The sequence below is a fragment of the Excalfactoria chinensis genome, chromosome 5 (genome assembly GCF_039878825.1).
Source record: "Excalfactoria chinensis isolate bCotChi1 chromosome 5, bCotChi1.hap2, whole genome shotgun sequence".
Lineage (NCBI taxonomy): Eukaryota > Metazoa > Chordata > Aves > Galliformes > Phasianidae > Excalfactoria > Excalfactoria chinensis.
Genome location: NC_092829.1, coordinates 21,079,936 through 21,099,543, shown reverse-complemented (window position 1 = coordinate 21,099,543; position 19,608 = coordinate 21,079,936). Strand labels below are relative to the sequence as shown.

Genomic DNA, 19,608 nt, shown 5'->3' with positions numbered 1-19,608 from the left:
GACATGGTTTAGTGAGAACTATTGGTGATAGGGGGGTGGTTGGACTGGATCATCTTGTAGGTCTTTTCCAACCTTGGTGATGCTGTGAACAGCACTCCTTAGTACTAACCTCCATAGAGACTGCTCATTTTCAGCATAGTGAAAGGACTGCACACCTCTCTAGGGTCTGCAACCTCTCCACCATTGACAGGTGGCTGGTCTCTCCTGCCCCTTACCATCTAACATTATACTAATTAAAAACAAATCAGAAAATAGGTCAGACTACAAACATCGAGGTAATGCAGCTAAACAAGTCCCAGCTGCAGTAAATAATGCAGCTATGCACAGAAATGCTGTAGTCTGCAGAGGAAGAATTAACTTTCCGCAACTCTGTTTTAACCAGAGGACACATCTTATTTGCACGGAAGCTGCCAGAAATCCTTCCATTACTTTGCAACCAGATTTAAGGCCCAGATGATGCTGAACATCCCTGTCAGATTTAACTGCTACAGAAACCTGCCTTGTGAGGCTGAGCACCAAAAGGCACTATGACTACATCCTGACATGTCACTTTATGGCATATTAAAAGCTATAGTCATGTTTATGTATCTTATTACCCACAGCAAAATCTGCTCCTCTCTCCAGCAAGTAGTTCAACGCTCTTTGCTTGCCAGAGCTACAAGATTTAGGACAGTGCTTAACCAACAAGCAGCGCAGTCCTCATGCCTGGTAATGATTTGGGTTGTCACAAAACAAAGTTCAGAAGCTCGAACCAAACCCGTGCTTGGCACGCACACACTGAGCAGCCACTCCAGCAATTCTCACAGCACAGTCAGCCACTGCAGGGCACGGCAGCTCCCCACCAGCTTATCAGACATTTGCAGTTTTCATTCAGAATACACAGCTACGTACTCTGAGTACAGATAAAATGTCAACTGAAGCATTGCGGGTATTCATAATCTATTTAATAGTGGGACACCAAAAAGAGTACTACACATTTTTTTCTAGATCACATCATTAGATTTTGATTTAAGCAATTGCAACGGATGCAGGAATTTCTCAAAATAGTCTTCTATATTCTACAATCCACAGTTTACTGTATCAGTCTAATACGTCGTATCGTGATATACCGTTTGTGCTAACTGGTCTGGTAGTCTGAGCTTCAGCAAAGCAGCCTTCCCCTCCCCTCCAAAAGCATTGACAAAATTCAGCCAAGTAAAAGTAAACCGCTGTATGACAAGTTAGACTCTTTCATTGACCTAAACACAATGGGAGCTACCAGTTATACACAGCTTAAGAACGATCGTTGCATTTTAAGTCTAGAAATTCTCATGCTGATACAATAAAATATTTTATACAGTGATCAATTTTTAATGCTTTATTTATTGATTAAAAGAATATACATTTAACATAAACCATACAACATCAGTCATCAGTTCAAACATTCAGCTGGTTTCCTTACATTTTCTGTCAGGAGTTTATTTTTTAATCTGATCACATTTATAAGGTAAAATCTCACCACATCTGGCATATACACACACTGTGCCAGTGGATTCACTCTACTGATGTACATATAAAATCCGCATGGTATGTGCTCACTGGAGACAAAACAGCGCACACCTGTCAAAAGGTCATTTTAATATAAGATGGTAAAACCATTTGTAAAACACATATAAACTTTTTCCATAAATAGAATCATATCTGGACATCTGTTGCATAAATTGTGTTTTCCAAAGCTTACAATATAGCAGCCAGGTCTCAGCACTGCTGGGCACCCACGTTGGCCACTTACTTTATTATTGCAGACTGTCCTTTAAACATTAAATGCACAACATTCGTACCACTTAAAACTGGGGTCAGGTGGAAGTCTCACAGAGACCACGTCTGTACCGCGGTTGCCCTGAAACAGTTAAATCGGCTTTTAAAGCCTCTCAGATATAACAAGATTTTAAAACATACTTCATGGAATGTTCTTCATGCATCGTAGCAGCTCATACCTGTGATAGAACAAGCTTTGTATTTGTTTCCTTTCCTTCCTTTACATTCACTATTCACAGTGAAACAGGTGCATGTTTGTTAAGAGTTCTGAGGTTGCTGACTGAGCCACAGCACAGCTGTGTACCACAGGTCGAAATTCGACCTTATATATTACAATCTAGCAGTATCTGGCTGGCCAGAAGCTGGCCTGCCCCTGCCAGCATGTGGGCACTTCTTCGTTTTTAATCTATTCTTTGGCAGCTGACACAGGCGCTGACAGAGAAAATCCAGTGACTTAGTTGCTAGGGATTTCACGACTAATGTTTGTTTGCAGGTGTATACCTTTATACTGAAGCCTTTACTGTTACGTTTCTACCTCATCGGAGTGCGCTTCCTTGGTTTTTTTTCCTCTTAAACTTTGGCCCAAAGCTAACTTCTGAGGAACACGACGGAGGATGAGAATAAACTAGGAGGAGTTTACACAAAGGACCCGAAACACTGCGGAGCATGGAGTGAATCTGCAAGCGCAGGTGTAAGAAAAGCGAGTGTTTCGTGGCACTGCTTGATAGCCAAGGAGGACTGGGAATGGTAGCAGAGCATGCTTCAAAAGCAGCGTGTGAAATGAAGCAAGGCGAGAGTCTAACAACAAACAGCCCTGGATAGACCTCTCTTCCTTTTAAGCCTATTAAGTAGCATGCTACCAGATTAAGCAAACAATGACAGCATAGAAATCCACTGGGCTATGGATATGGATATCAAAAACAGCTGGCTCCTGAGCACAGAACTCCGATATAATAGCAAAAATAATTCAAAATGCAGTTACTCAATAAAAATAAAGTTAGCCGGCAACCTCAGACAGCCTTTGGCTGCATCTCTGTAAGGTTTGGTAGACAAGTCCATTAACCGTGAAAACCCTAAACACTGCCACTTTCAGCTTCTAAACCAATACCCGACTACGTTCTTTGATCAAGAAGTAGAATACACATATGTAATTCTATATAGCTAATACTGATTAAACACAGCACAAAAAGGGTTAATTCACGCTACTGAAAAAAAAAACAAAACAGAACAAAAAAAAAAAAACATAATAGGACCCTACTTGCATATGTAACCACAGGAACTGTAAAATAAGGAGCTAAATGCCTTCACTGAAGCTTTGCATCTCTCTGTAAAAATGACGAGTTGGCTCAGTGAAGACACTGAGCAGCTCAATGTCCATGACTGCATGCCAAGGTCGACCCAATCCAAGAGATACTTGCTCAATGAGATTATGTACTGGATCCACGTCCTGGTCAGCCAGCTCTCCTTGGTCAAAATCAATGCTTTCCTCTGTGACTTCCAGCACTTTCAGATCAGAGCCACGAAGACGAGCAATTGCAATGAGATTGTGAGCCCAAACTGTGTAACCTATGGGGGGAAAAGAAACATGCTCTGTAACTGCGCAGCAAGGTATTTCTTATGGAATTATTTAATGTCGGATCACCTGAAAATCCTTCCCAACTTACTTTGTCATCTTCTGTCTGGCAGAAATCCCTTCCCAATTTCTGCTTTGGTTGCAAGTAGGAGAGTTCAATTTTACATTTTGAATAAGGAAACGTCAAAATAATTTCAGTTAGTTCAATTAACTTTTTCTACATTGAATTTTTTCACCATTTGTATCAACTTCTTTAGCACAAGTTAAGTTGCAACTACAATATCAAACCTTCTGTCACCTACTTGTAAATAAATCATGTCGAAGAAGTGACTAAAATCAACTATTTCAAGTGGATGCATAAAAGGATTATTTTAAAGCTGAAAACTGAGGTTAGCTTTTATCACCTTAAAAGCAGACTTCATGGAAAATGAACAGAAGCCTCCCCAGCAAGCAGGTCCCACCACTGTAAAAAAATAACCTACATAACCTACATCTTGTTATTCTACCTGAGATTAAACGTAATTACAAAGCTTCCCTCTCTTCCAATTACTGTATATTAGCAACCCTTCTCCAAAAGGCTTACTCTGCAGCTACCTGCTAGTTTTCTGCATCTTGGCTAAGCTCTTCCTTGTCCAGGTGCAAAACACAGAGTATTTGGGAACTTCCCTTTCTCTACAAGTCAGCCCTTCCACTGCAAAAGGAAAAGGCTCATTTCTGCCTTCATCATCATTCTCACAGGTGCTCTGCCCCTGGGGAAATGCACACTTGGAGTCTAAGTAAAGCTGCCATCTGCACAGTATCAGAACTGGGAAAGCATGCTGCTGAAGGAATAACAACCAGCCACAGTCTGGTCTTCAGCAAAGCAATCTGCATGTTCTACATCATAAACTATCAAGACAGCTGAATGAAGAATGAGGAAACTGGAGCAATAGATTCAAAAAATTAGAAATATTTGTTGTTTTTTGTGTTTGTTTTTTTTTTTTTTCTCCAAGTTTTTGTCTGTAAAATCTCCTACAAACATTTTGCTCAAGGTACTTATTGAACAAGGAACCCCACAAACATATCTTTGGCTCATTTCTAAGTCATCAACCATTAAGAATGTATGAATTCCTGCAATTTTCATCAGCCGAGGCTTTACCTGCAGACACAACAGAAGCTAAAGATGAAGCTGTCAGAAAGGCTATGGGACATCAAACCCAATGGAAAACTGCACTTCTGTGACCTACGCTCCTCCAAGGCTTTGAGGGAGCTCACAACACCTTCAGTTATTTTGATGGCAAAGAAAGATAATCGCAAAATAAAAGCCACGAGCATGCAAGAATAAAAAGGGACAATAACTGTGGTTGCGTCCCCTGTGCCACCCCTGGGGCTCAGGTTCATGGCTTTAGCTTTTCATTACCACATCTATCTGTTTTTTGGTTGTTTTTTTTTAACTTCCAGTTAATCTTATTTTAAATTATCTTTCCAAAAGCGTTGCCTGGAATTTCTCAGGAACCTTCCAGCAGCAGAGAAGCCTCTGCTCAGCTGAAGTATTTCAGAGGTAACAAGGAACAATCACTTCCTCACAAGTATCAAACACACCATGAGCAGCACTGCAGTTTTCCCTGGCTGGTGTAAAATGTCAGCTTTAGCTTTGCTCTGACACAGAATAACACTGAGGATGGCTCTGGTAATAAAGCACATTTACAGCACAAAATATCTTGGAACTCCACATGAAGTACCTTTTCTTTAAATGAAGGATTTCAGGCCCTACAGATGGCCAGATCATACCACTGTCTATCCTACCATCCCCACCTCCAAAGACAACATAGTTTTCACACCATTCCTTCACGCTGCCAGCAGCAGTTAATACCCTCGACTTGGCTCTCCTCAGCTGCTAATGATGCCACCTTGGTGAGACGCTGATACATCTTCACACAGATGTCAGAAAAGGCTCCTGAGGTATCCAAGAGCCCTTCAGACACATTCTCCCTTCCTCCTTTTGTCAGTGCCAAGTGGCAGCTGAAGCCAAGAGTGGATCAAAGACTTTTTCAGAGCAAACTAAAAACAAAAGAGGGAAAATCTCTGAAAAAATATTAGAAACAAAGTATTCGAGATCTTTCTTCCTCGCCACATTCTTCTCAGTGTCATTACTCAAGAAGGAAGATGCTTATTATACAGTAAGAGAGAAATCCTACTCACAACTTCAAAAAGTAAAACAAGAGTAAAGAAAATTAGTAGTAACTTATGAGCAGCTTAGCTAACATTGTATACAAAGAGGAGAGAAAAGAAAGGGAAAGGAATCTGAATTTCAACATCAGTGTGTGGTTGATGTTTGGCCATTCTCTCTGCAAGGTATACAAAAATCCCCATAGAAGATGCAGTAACAATCCTTTGATACAAAGAACTGTAAACTGAATTTGCCTTTCCAACACTCTGCACAGAGTAATACATTGTGTGCTGGTATCAGGTGATACTCACACTAGCTTATATTCGGGTATTTTATCATCTTTTTGAATTTAAACAAGGAGATGTTCCTGTTGTAGGAAAGTAAATGGATTTTGTTTATTTATTCTAAAAGGCCCTGAAACTTCAGTGTTAGAGAAACTGATAAAATCCACCTTTACCGAGTGGTACAGTAAACTATAAAGGCTGGGGGGGAGGGGGATGCAGCAGGACTTTCTGACTTCAGCTGAGGTCTGAACACACCAATTTTGCTGCTGAAGATGTCTCCTGTTTGTGCTGAGTAACTGGAGATTTATTCCTGCAAGCTGCCTGAGGAAACGGGCATTCATTCTTACGTAACAGAACAGAGTCATCCCTTAACTCCTTCATGCATCAGCAAGCTTGCTCTTTGTGAGCCACTTCCAGCACAAACCAAAACAACCACTCTGCATTGTTTCAGTTTCAGGTGCCTTAAAAATGTGCCAAATGATTCTAACTTCAAATAGAGCTGAATGCAAGTGTGCGCTTCTTTTTGATTTGCAATTACACAGCAAAAAGGTGAGATAAACCTAGTTTTGGTATTACCAGTGAAATCCGTGCACTCAGCAAGGTAACCTCTTCCACACTGTACTTTTTCTCCCCCACTCTTCAAGTAGAGAAGTCTCAAATTTTGCACACGACCTTCATCTGCTGCAAAAGTCTTACCAAGCTGGTAACAGACTTCCTTCCCCTCAGTCACGAGGCACTTAACCTGTGTTAGTTACACAAACAGGAAGTATAATCATCTAATCTTAACAGCCTATGAGCTCATGGCACACACAGCAAACCTCTGCAGCATGCACATACCCAGCAGAGAAACCTGCACTGTGCCTCCTGGAATGCCCAGATCTTAGTGCTCAAACTGTGAGCAGTCTAACAAAATCCTATGTGACCTCTCATCCAAATTTAGAAAGCTACAAGCGTATTTAAGACAAGTAAACATAGAATTTTCCTATTTTCAAACATGAAAATACCAGTATAAAGTACAACAGTACAATAGTGACCATGCAGCAGACTCTTGCACATGACTCTTACTGAAACTCATTACAGTTAGAAAGGCTGAAATGTTCTAAGTATTTCAGTTACGTACCGTGCTCACACAACATATTACCTACCATGAACAGCTAGGAGCGAGAGCCTTGTGCACCTCCAGGCTAATAAGACAAGTGGATCTTCGTTCCGGTTGTCGCTAAGATCTGGGAAGCCAGACATATCTATCACATCATTCATTAGTATAAAATGAGTGAGGAACTTATCATACTGCCTGGATATGAGGTCAACAACAGCTCCGGAAACACAAGTGATGTAGCTGTCAAAGTGAATCCTCTCTAGGGGAATACTGGGCTTAAGAATCCTTAACATATCATCGCTCTTTACATCAAAAGCCATTATGTAGACACGAAGATTAGTGCTGTTGCGTGTCAGCGCCTTCCAATTCTCATCTTCTGGCATACTGTCCAATGACTTGTGCATTATGGAAACACTGTGGACCAGGAGGGACAGTCGATGCAAAGGCACATGGTTGCTGTCAGCCAGGACTCTCGCCATTTCAGCCGTAAAATCACAGAAATCCAAAGCAAGTGAACGCAGATTCACAAAGCGCTCCAATTCAACTGCAGTAATGAGAGTGGTATTACCAGGGATGTGGTTGTCCAATAAGCTCAGATGTTCCATGGTGTTGGCTATGGGGTTTGATAAGGACGACAATGATGTGGGAGTTACTATTTGCAGCATAAACCCACAGGACAGCCATTTCAATTGCCTGCTATTGCCTAGTATCTCTTCAAACAGCTGTTGAATTCTGTAAGTAAACAAAACAGATAATGATGCTGTTAAACATGGTCTAGTGTTACCAATTGCATACCGTTCTATTTTTTTTCCCCCTCATTAAAGAATCGCTCCTCTTTTATTTATGGCTTTATCCTAAAGAAGGTGCTACCGTCAGTTTTTGGCAACTACAAAGGTTAGAACACAACAAGCTGCCGACATCCTGCAGCACTTCAACCTTCACTGCACTTCAAATGTTTGAACTGTAAACTATCAAAACAATGCACTTTGTCTTTCAATAGAAGTGCTGCACTATGAAGCTTCATTTCATACTTCTCAGCACTTATCCTGGCACATACCGGCACCTTCCCAAACACACATTAAGGTTATGCAAATAAGAAAACCCGTAATGTCTTTAAAAGCAATAACTGTATTTTTAAAAACAGCTTCTCATATTTGTTAATCAGCCTCTCTACAACTGCAAATTAAAATGGAGAAAAAGTCATTTTCATTCAAAAGTCAGAGAAACTTAACTTTTAAGCATGTTAGAATAATCTGAAACCTATTGCTTCCTTTTCCCAATTGAAGGGTAAAGAACAAACACAATATATTCATGGAACAGTTCTGAATATACAGCTGACTGGATTTTTAAGTGTGAACAGCTTGACACATTACAGTAGTAACTTGGACCTGGTGACATTTTGATCCCAGATAGCCAGTGGGAGGCAATTCTAGCACCATGTCCTCGTGATGTATTGCACTGTATGATTATTACACACTTCAGTCTTACTCATCCCACCTCTCCTATCCATTTAGGTTATTTTAAATGCAAGAATGTTCTTTAAGTTAAATTTGTAATCCAAAAAGATATTTTAAGGTAAGATTTGAATACCAAATATCAGTACTACAGTCCAACTCTACCAACTTCCTCAAAAGAAAGTTTTCCAGCCCTCATCTCACAGCTGTTAGGGCTCCAAAGGATCTCCCTGCCCAAACAATGTGTTCTGAGTACATATACATATTAGGGTTCATATGTAGATGAGTCTAATCTCAAATCTCAGTCAGCTTGAAGGCAAAAATCAGCATTTAAGGGAAGCAATTGAGCCAGACTATGGCAAGTCTGCAAGACTTGAAGAAATAGTAGGAACCTAGCAGGAATCTTTGTGCCTCAAATCAAGCAGTGGTTTCCACAGGACTCTTTCTTCCTTTACAGCTGAATAACACATATAAACATTCACATCTAAGCTCAAAACAACATTATAAAGTTATTATTCTTATCCCCATATCTATAATTAAGATAATGTCCAGGTGAATCCAACATCCAGACAAAACTAAAGGCTCTGTATCCTGACCGACAGCAGAAAAATCACTAACTCCTTAAAAAGAGGGAAGAGAATGAAGGAAATGCTTCTCAGAGATTTTCCTCTTTGCAAAAGCCTTTCAGCTCTCACCTCCTGAGCCAGGGATGGCTTTCTGTCTGCAGCAACCCTCAGGGACCTCACTTCCAGCAATGTGCCTCAACTCCTCTTTGAGTCACAACTGTAACATCCCACTACAAAGAACTATGCAACACTATCCCCCTTTTTCCTTGCTTTCACCTGACCCATCACCTTTCATGTCACTGTCCTTGTGTTTAAGAAAATGAACAGATCAATCTTCATTCATCCTCCTTCCTGTATATGTTTTCCTCCCCACTGTCATCACAGTACTTAGGAAAGATGTAACATCTGCAGTAATGGTAGCCTTTGCCCTGTAACAATCCAGGCAATACAAGTGCTTGTGATGTTTTACAGAACAATTGACAAGGTGACAAATCAAATTTGACACGCTTTGTCAAATACCACTATCCATACCTCACTGCACTGAATTGTTTAAGTTGTGCTCCTGGTTTGATTTAAGCATCTAGGCTTACAAGAGTAATGTTCTGGTACCCACAGAATTGGAAAGTGATACTGATTTAAAGCTATGTGACTTTAAGTATTTATACACGTATTTAGATTCATGCTGATGGGTTACCAGTCCATATACCCTAGGAAAACTTTCCAGACACTTTCCTCTAGTTCTTTGCCAATTTTAATAATTAAAAAAAAGAAGAGAGATCCAACACTGCAATATATGTTCAGCAATGATTGCTTTTGGCTTGCTTTAAATGCCTGCTTTATATGAGGACAGACAGGAGTAACAAAAACTAAGAGCCTGCAGTTCTTAAACAGATTTCAAATACATCTTTCCATCACCCTATTAAGGTTTTATTCCTCCCCTGTAAATTCTTACACACATCCTATTTTTCAGAAGCAGACTGCATCTAATTGGAGTACGCAAAAACAGTTCAATTGTGTCTAATTCCTAGAACACATTAAGTGAATTCTTGGAAATTAACACCTACTTTATAACTGTACTTTATTTCAACTGCATACTACATTGTACGAAATTCATTCAAACATGCACATGACTATCTTTGAGCTCGTTTATAAAATGTAAGAACGGCTTCATACATAGACAAAATATAATGAAAGCCCAGCGTATGCAAGAAAGCAATTTAGAACAGTGATGTTTCAACAAGCATACTTAATATTGCTCCCAGTGAAGAGCAGTGAAGGGGACGCTCCCCATAAACCAACAACTGCTGGTACAGAAAAGCACTGGTGGCCCTGGACAGGAAGTAAACCTATTAGCAAGATTTGTATGGAGCCCATTTGTTTAAGAACTGTATCAGTCTACACGTTCTATTTAATATGAGAGGCTTAAGTGGTTCTTTTGGAAACAAACCTATCTGAAATACATGGAACAACCATTTCAGAAAGCAAATATTTTGAACTGCCTTTGCTCTGCTCAAGACAAATGCATTCTTTATGACAGACTTTCACACAGTGATGAACTGAGCTCTAAAGAGAACTTTAGAAAGTGTCCAGGGACGCACAGTCGATACAGAAAAAGAACAAGCATTGTAAACCTATTCATTGCATGTGCTGACCACTGCAAGAGAAGGACTTTGGAAAGGTAACCCAAGGCCTCCTCTTCTCCCAGAGCAACCGTTAGTCTTTACTGGGCAACAACCTAATGGCTCTGTGCCAGCTGAGATTCAACCCAAGGTCTTTTACACTCAGTTCAATGTTATGGGCTTGAGGAAGTGTCATGTTTTCTTCTCCTAAATGTTTGAATTGTAGGAAGTTCCAAAAAGAGACAGTAACATTTACCAGCACACAGGTTCCAAAATCCTCAGCCACCATTAACACAGTCTCCATGGGTTGCTCAATAGCTTTCAGTATTAGCTATCTGCATTCATGTTTTGTAACTTAACAGATGCAAGCATCCAAACACACGGAAAGGGCAAAACTACAAAGACAAAGATTTACTTCCTGAAGTATATGTTGTTAGTGCTGATGATCCACTGCCAACTTTCATCTAATTTGGAAAAGAACTGGCAGGTCCCAAACAAACTGCTTTAGTTCATAAAACAAAAAAGAGGTAACATTTGTTTCCTCATTCCAAAACGTACAAAGGTCAGCATGTATGTAAAAAACTAACTTCAGTTTGGACAATAAATTAATTTTGTATTGTTTATGGCTATGAAGTATGCATAGCAATTTTTTGTTATTTGTTTGAAGAAACAGTTAACTGTACGCTCAGCTGAGTAAACACCTGCATAGATGGCTCTATTTAAGCCTCAGGACAATGATTTCATTACGTATTTGTTTTCAGAAAAGCTAAAAAAAAAGATTTTTACCTGCACACAGTACTTATATTGAACTACTCAAACTACTCTGATTTCTGCATTCTAAGCATAACAGGGTAAGAAAAATGCACATCTGTACGTGTACTGATTTAAGTAAGGACCAGCTATTTAGTTTGACAGCTGCACTCTCATACACACACTGATCTGAGACTACATCCATACTAGTTCTAAAACCACTTAAGATCAGTAAAGAACTTGAACAGCTATACTTACTATCAGGCTACCTAGAAGATGTTTGCACTGACACAAATTAAAATGATGGTAGTCAAGTTTCATCTGCACAGAAAGTTTAAGCAGAACTAATAAACTATTTAACTTAGCATAACTTCTCTGGGATAACTGATTCCAGAAGCCAGTAGCTTTTAAATTTCTTTCACCGCTTCCAAAGAGCACAAACCAGGTATTTTGATTATACGCATTCGAAGACTGTACAGCAGTGTAATGATGGCAAGCTAAAATACATCTCTGAGATTAAACAAGCAGACTGAGCTAAGATCTTACAGGAATCCTACAAATACCTAACGTAGTTTTGAGATACAACTTAAAATAAGTTCTTGGCGCTTATGTCCTCTTTTATGTTTAACAAGAATTGAGGACAAGCAGATAGTAAATACATCAGATTACCTCCTTGTTTATTTCTTCCCATGTATAGCAATAGGAAAGGTACTGGTATTCCTCTATTTAAATTGTTTCTAGAGCACAATGAAAAAAAACAAAAGAAAGGATTCTCACCTAAAAGAAGACCATAAAACCAGAGTAACTCATGCAAATACTAGAAATAAAACAAAAAATTCTACTTAAGAACTTTAATTCTCACCCCATAAAAAAAAAAAAAAAAAAAACAAAACAAAAAACTTGAAACTTTCTCAGTCACCTATTTCAGATGTGAAAAACTGCTAAGTGCTGTTTTAACATATTTGACAGTTTACAAAATATAACTTACTGCTTAATCTTTTTGCCATCGGGGTCAACCTTGCCGAGGTATGTATTTGATATACTTCCATGTTGCTGCAGAATGCTTATATCCCCAAAGAGACTTAACTTCTGGAGGTTCCTGCAATGACAAAACAAAAAGGGATCTGTATACAAAATAAAAACACTGTAAGGAAGAACTCTGAATAAGACAAAACCAGGCAGTAAGAACACGTTATTACATGGAATATGTGAATTCTGGGAAGCACCCTACAGGCACATTTGGAGCTGAACAGAGTGAGAACAAAGCATAAAGGGGAGGAAGGATATACAAACTGGTGATTCTAGCTGTAAAGCAAACGTCAGCTTTCAGTGACCACAGAGGCTGTCACCATAAAGCAAACTTCCTGCAGTACTTTCGTGTTCTCTTTAACTTGTGGAACGTGGGCACATAATGTCACAGGTGAAAACTACCCATTCCTTTTCAAATGTAATGCTGTGTTTAAAGCACAAACAATACAACTGTGAGAAGCCTTTCCTGAGCTCTCCCATATTGCAGCCAGGTTATGTACAGGGGACACAAACATGCAGCAGCTGAGGCAGCACAAGCCTCAAATGGAAGCTAAGCAAAAGCTCCCAGCAGTCCCAGTCAGTGTTTGATTTCTATTACACCGAAGTAGTGGAAGCAGTTCTGACATTGGTCAACAGAAGAGGATTATTTGTCCACTGTGACACAAATTGAGTTTTTAGAAGTAATACCTAAAATGAAAGACCACCCTCTAGTTTTATGCTGCACTTGTCTCAGTGTGCTAGACAGACAGACAGACAGGCAGATTCCCATTCCCCACTACAGTTCATTCCTGTGACTTGCATCTTTCCTATGCCCTGAAAAAGATCAAGCAGAAGTCATGAAAATGGTAGTGGTTTCAGAGCAGCTGTTTGCATCATTTCTTTTCAGGGTGTTGTTGATTTTTTCTAACTGACAGAGGATCTTTTTGTTTGTTTTTAAAATTTATTTACACGTACAGTAAGTTAGATTTGCTTCCAAACATTTAAGGAATAGTTTGCACTTGGAAATGAACATAGCAAATCCTCCAGCAAAATTGCAAATGGCTGTGAGAGTAAGATTTAACAGCAGATGCCAATTAACTGGCAGCTGACAACTAAGAAAGTCACAGAAATTCTTACTTTTGCTGGCTTACCAGTCATACGCTAACACTGCAGATCAGCTTTTAGGAAAACACAATGCAGTCACAAAGCTCAGAGCCTAGGGGAGCTCTGGTGCCAGTTAACTACCTCCACAGGATGAGCAGAAGGTGTCAAGGAGTCAAGGTTTTTGAGTCTGAATCTAATAGGTAACCTCTGCAAATAATTATGGGCCTGTTTTAAAGTTCCTCCATTAAATAACCACAGACCTGCTTGCTGAAATCTAGCCACTGTCACACCGCCTGCTTTTCTTCTGTGGGTGACTGAATGACTTTAAAAGCTCCATAAGCTCTATATCAAGCCAAATTTTGAAGCAAAGCACCTAGATTTTACAGCCATTTCAGAAATTAAAACACATTAAAATTATTAGAAATACAGGACTACTGTACTGATGGTACTTAAACATAACCAAGCCTTGGCCACATGCTTAATATTCTACAAATCTAAGTCAATGCCTGATCGTGCTAAAGAGTAAGTTTAGCAGGGTAATCTTAAGACTGTGGCAACACCACTGAGAGTATTCTGTGCTCTTCTGTCTCCCACAGGTTTTGAGGAAAGCCCGGTACAGCAGGGAAGTCAGCAGAAACATCCACCAGGCATGAGAAGCAGCCTTCACAGCCAATATTCTAATTCTACCATTATAATCTTCTGATCTCAGTGATTTAGGTCTAAGAGTTAAGACAAAATGCAATCTTCCTAATGATTCTAATTCACCTGCATATTCACATCACACTCAGGTCTCATTCAGTGCTACTCAGACCCCAGTGAATGCTAGTGCAGTGTTAATTTCTGAGCCTAAAAGCAACATGACATACAAAGCACCAATTACCAGTACCTTGAACAGTCTGCCTGCATCCATTTCACTGCCATTCTACACGACACAGTTAAAGCTTTCCACCTCAAAACTTAAGCAATGAAAACATCCAATTAGTGAGCTTCCACTCACAGCACAATTACTACCACCAACAAATATGATCACAGCTCCATTCACTATTAGATTTCTGCAACTACTATAGAACCATATAACCTCTGGCATCAGGCTCACCTCTCACCCTTCCTCCATTGGATAAGTAAAGCCACTGCTATTTAAATAAAATAATTTAGGTGTTAACTGTCCTCTTTTGATGAAAGTCAAAATAGCAGCTTAAAACTATGTATACTAGAAACAAACACAGCTGGGGATGAACATTCTCTTTTGGATTTAGTATTTCTTTGTTATATAGCAACTATATTCCACTATCTCAGAAAATATACTAAAAGTAACACACTTCTTGCTATGCTCTATCTTCACTTTTGGTGTGTCTTTTCAGACATCCATCCACCACTCTGTAATGCAAAAAAAAGAATTCACAATGGCCTTGCTTACAGTCAGCAGGAATGAAGTGGTAAGGCACATCCTGTCCTACTAGATTCCTGGGTTTTGTGTTTGTTTGGGATTTATTTTGTTGCCAGCTGCTCACTCCAGCTGATAAAAGAGGGTTCTTAGAAAGCCTTATATACAGATACAGTCTACTCTGTTGAATGATTCACAAATATGTGGCAACTCCAAGCGGATACCTTAGAAAGCCTTATATACAGATACAGTCTACTCTGTTGAATGATTCACAAATGTGTGGCAACTCCAAGCGGATACCTTCACTGAGACACCTTAGTTTACTACAATCTGCTTTTGTGTTTCACAGCAAAGATCAGACAAGAACTGCTTATTAGCTCCCATAAATACCAAAAAGACTCGCACAGAGCATCACCCTCCTCCCTGCCCTCCAGAACTGAAGCAGGATGTGATGGCACAGGTGGCGAAGATCCCTTAAGAACCCCTAGGAAACAACTCGTCTCTCTTGATATCGTTATATGATACCACTCCCTACATTTTATTTTTAATTACAAAGTAGAACATCATCAGTTTAAATACTGCACTTCCAGTTCGCTTCTTTGCTGTCAAACAACTGGAAAAGTTACAAATCACTACAAACATCACTTCAGTACTTTTTTTTTTCCAAGAAATGACAGAATTTCAGAGCTCCTCTTCTTCATTTCAGTGCCAAGAAAGTGGTATTTTGGAGTAACACGCTGTCATTCGCAGAATGAGAGCTGTGTTGACTTGAGTTCTGCCTCAAATACCAGACAGACCACCAGTGCCTTCGTGGCTGCTGACCACCTGCAGCAATACCTATCAGAATGCTATCGGGGTTTTCTAGTTATGCATCTGCAACCTCCCTAATTCTATCAGAACTAGCAAAGGTTGCTCCAAATGCTTTTCCAGAGACTTAACTGAAAAGATTTTATTTGCATGAAAGTGCACCATCATTCTCCTGTACCCAAGAGGACATCAAGAACTCGCATGACTTTTAGTCCTTCTGTTACTCTTTACTAAGGCCCTGCAGTATTACAAATCCACAAGGAATTCTACAGCCATTTAAAGAACTTCTTTTTCCTGAAAGGACAGAGTTGTTACTGTATTGTTTAACAACAGATTTAAAGCCTGCAAGATTATATAGTTAAGAAACAGCATGCCATTTTACTAAAGTGGATTTCTCCCTCTCTAGCTCTTAAGTGTAAGATGGAAGTCCTTTGGATTGCTCTGCCAAAAAGTTATCAGGAGGGCTGACAGCAGCTATGAAAGAATCATCCTGTTTCAAACCCTGTTCCAAAAGGAATGCATTTGCTGCAGCTTAGTTGCTGGAGAAGTTAAAAAACACTGCTGTTTCCTTTATTTTGGAAACTGCAATAGCTATCACGTGTACAAGAACATTCTGCAAACACAACAAGAAATTATTAATCACCCTTGTGCTACAGATGAGCAAACAGAAGCAGAGAAACAAAGTGACTTATTGCAGTCTTTCTACAGATAAAGCAAAGCACTGAGCAGGCGACAATGGTTCCGGTTTAGAGGTAAGCTAAGAAGCAGAACCAAGCAGCAACTTAGCTCACATTAACACTCATTTCCATCTCATTTCTATCTTAAAGCTTCACCTAAAAAATGTTAAAGACAAAAATGTTCTACACGCCAATGATCTGGTTGTGGATAGTTACTTTTCAAGAACAACAACAACAACAAAAGTATCAAAATGAACCCCAAAGCTTGTTTATGGGGGGAAATAAAAAGCTAATTCTAGAAGTAATTCTGAATGTATATCTAACTGCTTCACGTAAATCCCTCTTGCATGTTTCAGTTGCTCAATGAAAGAAGTCTGCTGTGAAACAAGGTATTCCGCATTCCCAGGTTGTACATTTTTCACTCCAAAAATGAAACAGCAGCACGCAAGTGATTTGGGGACATCAAGAACACATGGAGACACTAAATGTCGTCAAAGATGGTAACTTTTCATCTGTGCATACCACAGAAACTACACTTGCACCAGAGAACAGCGACTGGGGAAACAGCTGCTACTGCCAAGAATTTTGCTGCAGTCTTCAGCCACATTGTACGCACAAAAATTGGTCAGAAGGACTTCAGAAGGTGGTGTTATTGCACAAGCTGGAGATAACGCCATGAATTCTATCTCTTCCAAAAGCGAAACGTATAGAAACCCCTCTCACAATGCACTTCACTTGTTATTTTCCCCCCAATGAAACTCCCACACAATATCTGCTGCAGCTTCTAACTGTCCATTAAAACATTGAAGTCAACCTAGCAGTATTTGTATCAGATTTGATAATCACCAGCTGACATCACTTAAACACTTTTTCATGTATGATATCAGTTGGATTTCCCCAAGATTCAACAGCAAAGTGAAAGCTTCTCCTGAAAGGCAAAAGACAACCAATTAGGCTTAACTAAACCTGCAGGCTGAGGATTCATGGGGCAAGAAACAAAGCAAGATGACGGTGAGCTGTGACCCACAGGCAGTGTCCAAAAGCACACTTGCACCTCTGATCACAGCAGTTCCCCCAGGAAGTACCTGCGGGCATCATGCGGCCTAGGAACTGAAAGTGAGACCCCGCACGCTGTGCTTGTGTTCCTCTAACACCAACCAAGAGCTGAAGCTCTGCTGTCACCACACAAACCAGAGGAGAAGTGGAGGCCTCACTCTGCTTCTTAACTGTTTCGGGGTCAGGGCTGGTGGCTGTACAGTCATGCAGCTGCCAATGGTTTTTCAACAGCTCTCTACAGAAACACCCAAAAATATTTAGCGGTGGTCACCTTACCGCCAGCAGGTGATGCACAGTATCATGCACACAGATAGGAAAGCACATAAACACTATCCTGCAGCCTGCATGGCTTCCCAACACACTACGACTTCACTGTGCAGTCTGTGTTTTCTGACTGCAGGCCGTGCATTATAACCTCTCAATTTTTAAAAGATACTGTGTAGGAGTGTTAGCAAGATAAGCAAAGAGAAAGCAAGTGCTTTCATTTTAGAAGTCCAACCTGAGGAAATTAAGACTCACAGCTGCCAAAGTCAGTGTGAATAAGTGTGATCTGAGCGCATTTTAAGCCCAGAGCATGGGAAAAGGATTCCACTGCTCAACCAGATCGAGGAAACGCCACACGCCAGAAGCACATTCACAGCAAGCAGTAAGAAACACCTCTTCCTGCTGAGGCCAGGCCTCAGCCCCAACTCACAAGGGAGCTCATTACCGGGGTCTGCGGCCTTCTCGAGAGAGAAAGGAAGTCTCGCTCCGACACAAACTCCCCTATTAGCTCCCCACACGCACGCAGCCCGGGGGAGCCCCGCCGCCCGCCCACTCCGTGCCCCGAGGCGGCCGAGGCGCCTCCGCGGCCTTTGTGTCCCCCGGCGCCGCCTCCCCCTCCCCTCTCGGCCTCCGGTGCTGCCGGCGGCGACGCGCTCGGTACCTGTTGTTGCGGACGCTGCTGAGCACGCACAGCACCAGCTCCAGGTAGGTCCTCAGCAGCTCGAGCCAGCGCGGGCACAGCGGCGCCGCCTCCCCGTCGCCCGCCGCCACCGCCGCGCCCTCGCCCGCCGCCGCCCCGCCGCTCGGGTAGTTGTCGGCGGCGAACTGGACGCGCAGCTCTCGCACGAACCAGCCGCACTTGCGCATGAGGAATTCGAGGCGCGGGCGCTCGGCCGGCGAGACGCGGAGGCTGAGGCGGAGGCGCGGCCAGAGGGCCGGGTAGAAGAGGCACTCCCGCCAGTGCGAGCAGGCGGCCGAGGCCCGCAGCCGATCGGGGCCCGCCAGGAAGGAGAAGATGTGCACCACCAGCTCGCTGGGCAGGGAGCCGGCGCCCACCGCCTCCCCACACACCGACATTCCTGGCGCCGGCCCGAGCCCCGCTGCTGCTGCGGCGGCCACAGGCGGCGGCGGCCCCGGCCTCGCCTGCGGCTCCTGCGACAAAAACAACAACATCAATGACAAGGCGAGGGGGCGGGCGCCGGCCGGGACGCGGCCGCCGCCGGGACGCACCACCCGCGCCGCCGCCGGGGGGAGGAGCGGGCCCTACCACCGCCCCGCGCCGCGCGGGTGTGAGGGGGGGAGGCGGGCCGGATCCCCGCCCGCGCGACGCCGCCCGGGCCCTACCACGTTGCTCGTGAGGGCGGAGGAGCGCAGGCGCCGCGCCGCGGGCGTGCGGGGAGAGACGGGGCGGAGCGGCGGAGGGAGGGCAGTCGCCCCGCGGGAGGAATGGAACGCGCCGCCGTTCGAATGGCGGGCGGGCCCGGCCCTACGGCTTCCGAGGGTGGGGGGGGGTTAACCCCTTCGTGTCCGATGGCCTCAGCCTCGGGGCGGTGCGTGGCTCAGGAGGCACGAAACACCCCGATATCCTCCAGTGCGTGCGAGGAAACAGATCGCGTTTCCTCGAACCCGTCCGAGCGGCTCCCTCGGACCTCCCCGGGCAACTGAGGCCGGGAGCGGCTGAACCCCTCAGGCCCGGAATGCTGCCGTGGGGGGCAGTCCCGCTCCCACGCTTCTATCTCCTTATTTTAATGCCTGCCCAACCAGTCCACCGCGCTGAGTCAAAGGGCTTCTGAGGTCAGCCAGTGTCTTAACGCAACGGCGTCCGCAGCTCAGCGCCCTGCGCTTACGGAAGTGACATGGGGACAAAGTGCCGCGTGGGGCCGCTGGGGAAGTTGGGCCATCTCTGTGCCGGGACGGAGCCCGACGGAAGGCGGGGAGCTCCCGCTCAGCTCAGCGCTGAGTTACCGGCGTGGTGTGCCACACAGCCTCGGCAGCGCCTAACTTTCGTAGGCCTAAA

At 42.7% G+C, this 19,608-nt stretch overlaps 1 protein-coding gene across 2 annotated transcripts; it reads right to left on the bottom strand.

Annotated features, from left to right (window-relative positions):
* Positions 1 to 1,342: 1,342 nt before the first annotated feature.
* FBXO33 (F-box protein 33) lies at positions 1,343 to 19,039 on the bottom strand. 2 transcript variants are annotated; one of them, XM_072338231.1, is made up of 5 exons: positions 18,936 to 19,039; positions 18,253 to 18,743; positions 12,280 to 12,390; positions 6,949 to 7,634; positions 1,343 to 3,363 (listed from the first exon to the last, which is right to left on the bottom strand). In XM_072338231.1, the coding sequence occupies exons 2-5, from the start codon at positions 18,666 to 18,668 to the stop codon at positions 3,092 to 3,094; spliced, it is 1,485 nt and encodes a 494-aa protein (XP_072194332.1). In that variant the 5' UTR covers positions 18,669 to 18,743; positions 18,936 to 19,039; the 3' UTR covers positions 1,343 to 3,091. The 2 variants fall into 2 exon arrangements, with proteins under 2 accessions (XP_072194332.1, XP_072194331.1); XM_072338230.1 differs by lacking the exon at positions 18,936 to 19,039 and having other exon boundaries at positions 18,253 to 18,825.
* Positions 19,040 to 19,608: the final 569 nt, after the last annotated feature.

Bases quoted from the DNA above. Each gene is read 5' to 3' on its own strand.
- FBXO33 (XM_072338230.1), bottom strand. From the start codon at position 18,764: ATGTTGTTGTTTTTGTCGCAGGAGCCGCAGGCGAGGCCGGGGCCGCCG. The intron at 7,635-12,279 runs GTAAGTTATATT...GTTTACTTACAG, and splicing joins GATGGCAAAAAGATTAAGCA to AATTCAACAGCTGTTTGAAG. The intron at 3,364-6,948 runs GTAGGTAATATG...TTCCCCCCATAG, and splicing joins CTCGCTCCTAGCTGTTCATG to GTTACACAGTTTGGGCTCAC.